The following is a 10620-nucleotide window of genomic DNA, read 5'->3' on the forward strand; positions in this document are numbered from 1 at the left end:
GAGGACAGAGGGTCACCCAGGGTGGGGAAAGCACAGTGGGGTGGCTGGTAGCCACCTGCCCCTCCTCGGGTTCCCCAGCTGGGGCCGGCATCACTCCGGAACCCTCTGTGCTTCGTTAGCCCTCGTTAGGGTGGCTCTCTCCCAGCTGGGAGGGGGGGGGGAGGGAGGGGGGACGGGACAGGAAAAGAGGCCCCCTTGGGAAGAAGCTTGTTGCTTCCTCGTGCTGGGTCGCAGCAGGATCTGGGCCAGCGTTCCCAGCTCCCGGCGTCACACCCTCTCCCAGCTGTTGCTGGCGGAGCATCGTGCTGCCAAGAAAACCCCGGTGATGGATGCTGCCGCGACTCCTTCCCCCTCCCCGCTCCCTTAAAACCGGCGGGGAGCAGCACCGGGCCCTGCGCCTGGCCCCGCCGCACCGGGATGAGACCCTGCTCAGCTCCCGGTGAGCCTTTGGCGCTGGGGCTGGGCTGAGCAGCTCCTCTTCCTCGCGGGGCACGGGGTGGCCCCAGCACCCCAACCTCGTCCTCCCCGGCGCGGAGCGGCAGGTCAGCGTGGCACCGCATGAGGTATTTGGGAAGGTGACTGGAAGGCTCGCAAGGGGGATACTGGGGGGGACTGGGGTGTGTTAGTCCTGCTGGCAGAGCGATGGGGCAGAGCCAGCCCCTGCAACCTGCTGCAGCTGGGAGCGTATTTTTCATGGGTTTTTTATTGCTTTTTGGGAGTGAACTGCATTTACCGCTGCCGTGGGAGGACCGCTTCACCCAGGCCCATCGGGGTGCAAAGGGTCTGCATCCCCCTGGGGACATGCCACATGCCACAAATGCCACGAGTGTGGCATGCTCTGTGTCACAGCTGGCACCCAGCACCCAGTGGAGCTGCTGCCCTGTCCCAGGGGTCCCTTGAGGCCCTGGGAGGGGGATGCCAGCATGCCGATCACGAGCCCCCCGGTTTGGCACATCCCCTCCTGGTGCAGATGTCTGGGGTTTTTGTGTCTCTTCTCCTTTCCCCGGGCTGGACCCACTGATCCAGGCGCATCAGCAAGTTTCATCCTGATTCAGCTGAAGGGGGATGTTGTAACACGGCGTTATGCAAAGGCAGACGTCAGTCTGGGCTCCAATTCCTCTTTTTAGCTCCTGTGGGAGCTCGGCCACATGTGACAGGGGTTAATGTCCTGCCTTGCAAGGGGCACGGTGTGGCCACAAGCTCCCCAGAGGCCCCGCTCCTCGCTGGGCATCACCTGCTGTCCCCTGGGTCACAGCTGGGCAGCAGTTTTCCAAGTTGCGGTGCCACCGGCTCTGAGGAAATCGGGATTACTCCCTTGTGCATGGCAGAAGCCGAGAGCCGGAAAAAAAATGTTGATATTGGTGATGGTGTGGGGGCTCTGACTGGATGTGATGCTCCCAGCATGGGTTGTGGTGCTGGATTTTGGTCCAGCCACTGCATGTTCTTGTATTTTTAGTGTGTATCTCTCCCTGGATGAGCTTCCTTGGCTCGGGGTGGAGGTTTGCGGCATCATTTTTGGTTTATTTGACTCTCTGGATGCACCGTGCGCGCCGCAGGCAAATTGCCACCTCCTCGCAGGCACAGGGCCGAGGCCAGGCTGGCGCTTGGCTGCTGCCCCTCTGCTTCGGGGTCCCAGTGCAAACCAGGACGGGCTGATTCATCACTGGGAACATGCTGCCGGCTCCAGACCCACCTCGGTGCGTGGGGCCCAGCTGGACAAACAGTCAGGACCTGGTGAGCGTGTTAGAGCGGGCAGCCCGGCGAAGCAGGGGGGGACGTGCTCCCCTGCTGCCGTGTCCCCCAGGGATGGATTTGGGTTACCCCTCTCTTGCGTGTGCGAGGCCAGGAGCATCCCAGGTGGTGGGGCAGGGACGCGGGGTCCTGGGGAGCAGGGATGTGGGGCAGCCTGGGGTGGAGATGCCCCATCCCGAATCGCAGGGGACACTTTGCGCTCCCACTTCGCCAGGAGCAACATGACCGTGGGGTTTTGTCACCGGAGAAGGATGCCCAAACCCTGCTTGAGGGGTCCCGTGGGACTCCTGAGCCGGCTGCAGGCAGCACAGGGGCCGGGGTGGATGGGACACAGCACTGAGGGCAGACGCCTGCCTCGTCCCCTCCCTGTGTCCAGCTGAACCGTGCAAGAAAAACCCCCTCTCCCCAAGGGCCTGAGTCCCCACATCCTCCCGCCAAGCACCGCTTCCCCCTTCCTAGACGCTGCCCAGCTCTGCACCGAGCCTGGCAGCTGCGTTTTGTTGGGTTTAGTGGTTTGGGGTTTTTTGTTTTTTGTTGTTTTTTTTTTTTTTTTTTTTCCCCCCTCGTCCTCCCATCGGCAATACGTGCGTGTCCTTTTTGGGTTGAGAAAGCTCCGCAGCACCCTCTGCTCAGATGCCAAAGCGACGTAACCTCAGGGTCATTTGCATGGCAGCCCTAACGAGGTTATAGAAGGAGCAGGGATGTGTAATCCAGCCTCTGTGTGCTCAAAACACCTGGGGATTTATCAAGCTCAGGTAAATACCTCCGGGTTTTTATATATACATATATATGTATGTGTGAATTTATGTATTTTTGGGAGGGAGGATTTTGCTGCAGCCAGCTGGAAATCATTTCTTTGCTCAAGGCATTTGCAACCAATTGAGGTTTTTTGCTCCTCTGTTATTATAAAGTGGGTTTGGGGCTGTTGGACGGAGGACGGTGGGTGGTGGTGACCTCTGGGGCCCCAACACGCAGAGTGCATTGGGACTCCAGAAGTCACTGCCGCCCACCATCCTCCACCCAAAATCCCTGCTTTTTCTAATTTTCCATCAAATCCCCAGCTCTTTCAGAGATGGGTTTTGCAGCCTGAAGTGATGGGAGCCCCCGTGCTGGATTTGCACGTGGGAAAGCTGCCCGGAAGGGAGAGAAACTGGGTGTGAACTGGGGACACACACACACATCCTTATAGTGTGGCAGTGTCACCTCGGTGGGGACAGGGAGAACAGGGGGCTTTTCTTTGCCGTGCTGATCAGCATGCAGCTGGGAGCACGGCACGCAGCTGCAAGCCGGGGGCTGGAGGATGCTCCTGTGGATCCGGGGTGACTTTCTCACTTTGGGGGGAGGGGGGATGAGCTCTGCCAGCCCCGACCGTCCCCCCCATCCCTGGCATGGTGACATCTGTCCCTCCGGCAGCAGGAGGGACAGACCTATTTCCTTTTTCTTGGTTTCCTTCCTCTTTCTACCCTCAAAATCCTGAGCGCTTGAGCGCAGGCGGAGCAGCCCCGCAGGTGGCACGCGAGCTGCTGCCTTTCGCCTCTACGCCGTGTCCCCAAGGCCTGTGCTGGCTTTGTCCCCCCAGCAGCTGTGACAAAGCCTGGGCCGTGCTTAGGGACATCTTCGTTGGGCTGAGGCAAGTTCTGGAGCCCTAAATGGGAGGATACAAATCCCCTGGGACCGCAGTGTTTCATGCCCTATTCCACCCGCCTGGGCTGGTGCGATGCGGTGGGGAGGATGCTCAGAAAAAGAGAGTTTTATTGGCCTTTTTATTGCCTGCAAATGCCAGGAGAGCCTAGGATTAATAGCAGCCTATATATATATATATATATATATATAAAAAAAAAAAGAAGAGGAGACGAAAGAACTTTTATTATCTTGGAAGCTGCTCAAGTCATTTTAAGCAGCACAGAAACACAAACTGCACTTTTTAAAGAAAATCTTTGCCTGTGTAGGTACAAACGCCCAAGATTTTTCCCCTTTAACACTCAACACTTCACAAGAACAGAAAGGACCAGAAGCAAAGGGCCAGGCTCTTACTAATGGGGCGGCTCTTAACAACCCAGGCACTTTGTGCCAGGGAAGGACAGGTTCCTTTGCCCGGCTCCTGCAGATTTTTCCTGGGAAGAGCCGTCCATGACCTGTGTTTTGAGGTTAAACACCAGTTTCTGGCTGGATTGGGGTGTGCTCTTCATCGGGGTGAGTGGTGGGGGGCAGTTTGTGAAGACCCATCCCAATCCCGACCCATCCTGTCCCGCGCAGCCTGGCCAGTCTGCCCAGATAAACACTGACTCATGCTGTTATTCTGTCCCACCCTGGGCACAGCCATCTTTTTTTAAGGCTGCCTTTTCCAGCTATTCCTTTTTTTTTTTTTTTTTTTTTTTTCTTCCTTGTTCACACGGGCAGGGGATGAAGCCTTAGCTGGTGTGTGGGGAGCAGTCGGGGGTGCCGAAAGCTGCCAGGCGTGGGGGTCCCTGTGGCAAAGCGGGGCTGTGTTCGAGTGCCATGGATGCAGGTAGGGCTCAGGCTTCCCCCCCATCCTGCAGCCAGCCTTGGGGCAGAGCTCGATGACTCAGTTTCCTCTGTGGGGACTGGCTTTGTCCCCTCCATTTACCTGGGGGGGTCCCCTGCTTTGAGTGACCAAGGGCCAGGGCTCCATCCCTGGGCATCCTTGGGACCAAGATGCTGCACAGCATCTCTCCCCCTGGCAGCTGTTGCCATGGAAATTGCTGGCTAAAATAAGGGTGAATTGGAGCTGGGTACCCAGAGCTGCTTTCCCATTCCTTTTGTTTTCTTGCTTCCCACCCCAAATGCTGAAAATCCCCCGTGTGGGACTGGGAGCTGCCACTGTGGTGTGGATGCTAGATACCAGTGGGGACGTCCCTCCTGTGTAATCCTAAACTGGAAAAATGTGGGTGCTGCAGGGATGGCTGGGGTGTCCTCGGGTGCCAGCTTGGAACGGGGCATCCATCCATCTTTCTTAGGACGCTGGTAGCAATGGGACCTCACTGCGCTCAGGATCTGACCCACTGGGTGGGACTCGAGCTTGACCAGAGCAATAAAACCCCACGGGTTTGGGACCAGCATCTGCCACAGGGGGGAATCGAGGGCTGCCGCGGGGCTCGGAGGAGACCGGTGCTGGCAGGTCCAGGGGGATGCTGAGATGCTGCTTCACCCCGTGCCCTTCCCGAAGCTCCTCGGATGAGTGAGCATGTGCTTCCCCCAAACATCTGCCTGCAATTCCCATCTCCCAGAGCAGGGTTGCACCGGGGCCGCCTGCACTGCGTGGGCAGCCTGAATGTGTGTCCCTCCCTACGCCTGCCGGAGGAAGCAGGTTTGGGTTTGGGGGGCGCGGGGACCTCGGAAACCACTGCTGGGAAGGAGGGGAGGGGAACTGCTCAGATGAGAAAAAGGCAGAGCAGCTGCCTGTGCTGCTTAAAATGACTTGAGCTACTTCCAAGGCCAGGGGTACAGCACACAGGGGCTGGCAGTTGTGAGCCAAACCCACCTTGGTCACCCACCTGCTTCCCGGTGGGGTTGTCTGCCCTGCCCCTGGGTGTCCCTGTCACCCTTAGCACCCTATGGGTGCTGTGGGAGGGGGACAAGCACTAACACAAGGGCACCTCCGGTTTCCCCAGTGTTGGAGGAGAGCTTGTGGGGACCCCACACAGGCACACACTTATCCCAGTCCTATTTCATAGCCTCATGCAAGTAAAAGCGTGATGCACTCTGACAGCTCAGGCAGGATCTTTTGCGCTCAAAAGCTGGTCTGCTTACTTTATTTGATTTTTATTTTTTTTTTTTCCTCCTCCAACCTGTATCAGTACCTCCTGTAAAAGCGTTGCCCACGGGCGTCGGGGGAGGCAGAAGCAGTGCTGGCAGCCTGCCTGTCTCTGTAAATGCCTGGTGCAGGCAGCACGAGGGGCTGAGCATCCCCTGCCCTCCCCAGGCACAGCTGTGTCCCCGGCGCCCAGATCCGGCCGAGCTCCCCCCATTTCCCCAGTCACATCCTTCCCCCGCCTGTCTGGGCTGGCCAGGGAAGAGCTTTTGCCCAGAAAAGCTGGATTTTGAACATTTTCTGCTGTTCTCTCCATTTCCTGTTGCCTTCCCAAGAACAACATCCCTGACCTCATCCTCCCCCGGTACGCGCCGGGATGCTGCCGATGTGCGAACCGCCCGGCGGGAATCCCAGCCCGGCGCCCGCGGGCCCGACTCGTCCTTCCTCGGGCACCAAGACAAATACAGCTGCGGGAATGACGGGGCCGGAGGCGGCTGGCTGCACTAAAAGACTATTTTGGGTAGATCCTGTGCTCATTTTTGTTGAGGTAGGAGGACAAAGATGAATAGACCCAATGGAGAGCAAAGTGGTTTTGGCTCAAGCTGGGTATTTTCAACTCAGAGAGAGGAGCATTGAAATATGCTTATGATCATGTGGCTTTTTTTTTTTTTTTTTTTTTTTTTTCTCCAAACTTTGAGGTTTTTTTGCAGTGAGAAATGGGGAGGTTTCACACAGCTGCTCCTCAGGCTCTCCATTTTTGGGAGGGTTTTGGGGAGGTGGGTGGGAATTTGCTGGATGATCTTCCAGCAGGTCTGGGCTCCAAGTCCCGGCACCGGTGCCCAGAGCCATCCTGGGAGGTTCACAGCCGGTTCAGTAGCTGCATCTCCTCTGCTTTGGGGGGGTTGCAATAACTCCACACCAGCCCTGGAAACAAACCCAGCACCTGCCAAACCTTGTGGGGAAATAAAGCCCTGCTGCTCTCCAGCCATCTTCATCCCACTGCCTGAACAGGCAGAGGTCTGGGGGGGGCAGTTTTCTTCTACATCACCTGCCCTGTCTGTCTGCCTTGAGAAGGACAAATGTTAAAACCAAAAAAAATTTTAAAAAACCCCAAAGAACGTGGGGGGGGGGGGGGGAAGAGAAGCAAAATAAACAGGCAATTCAGATAAATAATCCATTAAGTACAGCTTTGAAATGTCAAGCTGAATGTCATCGCGCTCACTAAGCTCAGCGATTAAAAAATAATAATAAAGAGGAGGTTTTTACATTAAAAATATATAAGTGGGCACAATTGGAAGAGGAGCCTGTAAAGCTGCAGGAATCTCTGCCGGGCGCTGCAGCGAGCGCAGGGTCTGGATGACCTCGTGGTGGTGAGGGACAGTGTTCCATCCCTGGGGTCCCTCGCTCACCCGACGGGTGACACCAGGGTGGAAATGGCAGGCAGGTGGCATTTCTTGGGGGGTTTCTCCCTGGTAGCAGAGTTAGACCCGAAAAGCCTTGGGGCTGTGGGTGGTGGGATGGAATGGGGTGGGATGGAGATGGGATGCAAAGGCGTGGAATGGGGTGGGATGCAATGGGATGGGGTGGGTAGGCTGGACATGGGGCTCTGGGCTCCCCCACTTTTCTGTGGCTTTGCCTTTGGAAAGGTGATGACATGGAAACCGCTGGTCCGTAAAAGCAGCAATGGGGGCGGCTCATTACCCAGGAACATTAACACCAGTGCTGTAAGAGCCAGTTCTGCTGATACTGTTACTTCTACCGGATCATCAACTTTAATTCATCCTTTTGACGATCAAGGTGTTGCCAGGGCAAGGCCTCCTTCCAGCCCAAACTAATTCACAAGCTTTGCGCTAAAACCTTATTTATTCTCTCCTCTTATCGTCTCCTGGAACTCAGCGAGGGAGGGGTGTTGGGGTTGTGATTTAAGGCCCTGGCCGGGGACTTTGCAGCAATGGGAGCAGCAGCAAATGCAGGAAGGAACAGGAGGAAAAGCCCAGGGAGAAACAATAGGTTACAACACAAACACCATGGGGATTTCAAAGCAGGGCTGGTGGGGAGGGCGATGCTCAGGGCAAGCTTTGAGCTGAAACTCCCCCAAAACAGGAGGGTCCAGCCAGGATGGGCAGAGCCGCGTCCTTCGGGGTTCACATGGATCCTGCCCTTCTTGCCAAGGCTCAATCCAGTGTGCTCAGGCTTTGCTAGTTGGCTTTGGTGGCTCTTGGCTTTAACCCCCCAGTGACTGTTCACAGGGGAGTGGTTGAACCCATTTAACGCAGGGCTCTAAGTGGCTGGTGGAGACCGGCTTCTGATTATGGCAAATGATGCCGTTCGTTATCGCAATTAACATTTTAAAATACGCAGGGCACTGATTTAATCAGAGAAATAACTGTATGAGAGTCCAGGCACCTCACACATATTTTGGGCTTTAATTATTCATAACAACATTACCATGGGCTTGCTTGTAGGGTTCTTTGCATGTCCCTACTGATGCTGGCTTGTGTCAGATGCTTATACTAAATGTACCTTAAATGATTTCTGTACTGGATTATCCTGAAAGCTGCTGGGATCATGACAGGACCCATGGCAGCAGGGGGTCCCCAGGCCAGCACAACCCCAGCACCAGCCTGCCAGGGAGGCTGCACAGGGTTAAATCACGGCAGCAGCTGAGCCTCTGTTTCCTCCCTTAACCCCACATCCGAGATTGAACGGCCTTCGTTTGATCTCGGGTTTTAATATTACAGCTCCGTCCCTAGACCCGCGCAGAGGGAGCTGCCTTTTTGACGTGGGACTCTGACCGTCCAGCCGCGCAGGGCCGTCACCCCGGAGAGGAGAGGTGAGAGCTGGGGATACCAGTTTCACCAGGCCGGGTGCCTGGCACCAGTGGGGCGCCTGGTGGGCTGTATGCTGGATTTTCAATCCAATTTGCTGGGTGCTCGGGAGAAAAAAGAAAGAGGAGAGGCGTAATATTTTGCAGATTGGAAGGTCTCGAAGCTGTTAATGAGCTGTTAATAAGCATCATACTAGTTTTCGCCCTGGAGGTAGGCGGGTAATAGGCATTTTTTGCAGGATGAGGCCACAGCCACATCCTGGTGGAGATGAGGGACTGAATCACGTCCTGTGGCTCAGGGAGCTGATGTCTCCTAGGTAGGGGGGTGGAAACCCAGGGAGGGGCCACAGGAGCATCTTCCTCCTGGGCCAGCGGTGGGGTGCCCATGGGATCCCCACGTGCTCCGTCCCCTCTCTTCAAGGCCCCTTGTGCCGGTGTGTGCTGAGGGGCTGGCGTCCCTCCCACGGGATGTGCTCCCCGTGATTAACACCATGTGTTTGCTCAGCAGAAGCACACAGAGAAACATCACCAGCACAGCCACCCACCGACCGAGCTGTAGTTTGTGTACAGACAATGGCGCTTTCCGATTTGTCCAATTACTCGGATGATGTCGATAACTACAGTGACTACACAGACTACACCTACGAGGAGACCGGCAGCGTGTGGGCAGACCCGTCCCACGACCCGAAGGACATTGCGAGGATCCTCTCTGTTGTCATCTACAGTGTGTCCTGTGTGTTGGGCATCCTGGGGAACGGCCTTGTCATCGCAATCATAACTCTGAAGATGAAGAAGTCGGTCAATGCCATCTGGTTCCTCAACCTGGCCATTGCCGACTTCCTCTTCAACATCTTCCTGCCCATAAACATTGCTTACACGGCCATGCGGTACAACTGGATCTTTGGGACAGTCATGTGCAAGTTGAATTCCTTCCTCCTCATCCTCAACATGTACACCAGTGTCCTTCTTCTCACCACCATCAGCTTCGATCGCTATGTGTCAGTGGTTTTTCCCGTCTGGTCTCAAAACCATCGGTCAACCAACCTAGCATATTTAGTTTGTCTGATTATCTGGACTGTTGGCATCTTTATGAGCTGCCCATCTCTTGTCTTCCGAGACACAGCACAAGCCCGCAACTCTGTGATTTGTTTTAGCAACTTTTCCCTCTCCAGGAATAAGTCTTACCAAGCCCTGGCACTAATGAGGCACCGAACAGTGAACATCACCAGGTTCCTCGCCGGGTACATCGTTCCCATAACCATCATCACTTTCTGCTACATCGCCATCGTCTTCAACTTGCGTCGAAACCGCCTTGCCAAGTCCAAAAAGCCCTTCAAGATCATCATCACCATTATAATCACCTTCTTCCTTTCCTGGAGTCCCTACCACCTGATGAACCTCCTGGAAACAGAGCCCGACATGATCCCACGCTCCGTGTTTGAGATCAGCATCCCCCTAACCACGGCACTCGCTGCCTCCAACAGCTGCATGAACCCCGTCCTCTACGTCTTCATGGGCCAGGACTTTAAGAAGTTTAAGGTCACCATCCTTTCCAGACTGGTGAACGCTCTCAGTGAGGAGACAGGCCAGTCCAACATCGTTCACAGGAGTTTCTCCAAGATGTCTTCAATGACTGAGAAGGAGACAACAGTCCTCTAACTCAACCTGGATGGCTGTAGGAGGGCCATAGTCACCTGGTTGCCTATGCCCACCACTATGATGGTGGCCACCCTTGCAGTGGCACCTTGTGTGGGATGACCATGGTCCAACTCTGTCCTATAGCATATTCTTTGACTGGTTTTGCTGCCTGGGGGCTGGCAGGTGTTGGAGACCACCTCTCTGTGCACATGGAGAAGATACAACCGCCCTTAATCTTTGCGGTTGCAAAGATGATTGCACCAAACTATTTAAGAAAACATTTCAGAGCATTCCTGTCTGATCTATGCATTGCCTGGCCTGGTGAGGGTGTTCCTGCCGTTTCCAGAGACATCGTTATAGGGAGACTGGGTGGAGGATGGGTCTGGGAAGGCATCTCCACTGCTGGGCTCCCGAGATGGGTGGCTGGGTGGGCACCCACCATGGATGATACCTGCTATGACAAAATTGGTGATGGTCTTCTTATGTATGCCTATAGCTACTCATGCTAAAGTCCTAAAGTGTATTGGTACTAGCGCAATATGTTTTTAACAGTGCTGGAAGCACTTTGTACCCAGAGAGGTCCTGGGAAGTGTCTTCATAAAAGGGGTTTGACTATCCCAACCTTGATGAA

The 10620-nt window shown here is 55.3% G+C and overlaps 1 protein-coding gene across 6 annotated transcripts; it reads left to right on the forward strand.

Moving 5' to 3' along the window:
- The first annotated feature begins 237 nt into the window (after positions 1 to 237).
- On the forward strand, positions 238 to 10620 carry CMKLR1 (chemerin chemokine-like receptor 1). 6 transcript variants are annotated; one of them, XM_033008390.2, is made up of 3 exons: positions 238 to 575; positions 8266 to 8357; positions 8860 to 10620. In XM_033008390.2, exon 3 carries the CDS (start codon positions 8925 to 8927, stop codon positions 10008 to 10010), a length of 1086 nt encoding a protein of 361 aa, XP_032864281.1. In that variant the 5' UTR covers positions 238 to 575; positions 8266 to 8357; positions 8860 to 8924; the 3' UTR covers positions 10011 to 10620. The 6 variants fall into 6 exon arrangements, with proteins under 6 accessions (XP_032864281.1, XP_032864282.1, XP_032864278.1 ...); XM_033008391.2 differs by having other exon boundaries at positions 238 to 563; positions 8857 to 10620; XM_033008387.2 differs by having other exon boundaries at positions 238 to 563.

The sequence above is a fragment of the Tyto alba genome, unplaced genomic scaffold (assembly GCF_018691265.1).
Source record: "Tyto alba isolate M040663 unplaced genomic scaffold, T.alba_DEE_v4.0 Super-Scaffold_44, whole genome shotgun sequence".
Lineage (NCBI taxonomy): Eukaryota > Metazoa > Chordata > Aves > Strigiformes > Tytonidae > Tyto > Tyto alba.

Bases quoted from the DNA above. Each gene is read 5' to 3' on its own strand.
- CMKLR1 (XM_033008390.2), top strand. From the start codon at position 8,925: ATGGCGCTTTCCGATTTGTCCAATTACTCGGATGATGTCGATAACTAC.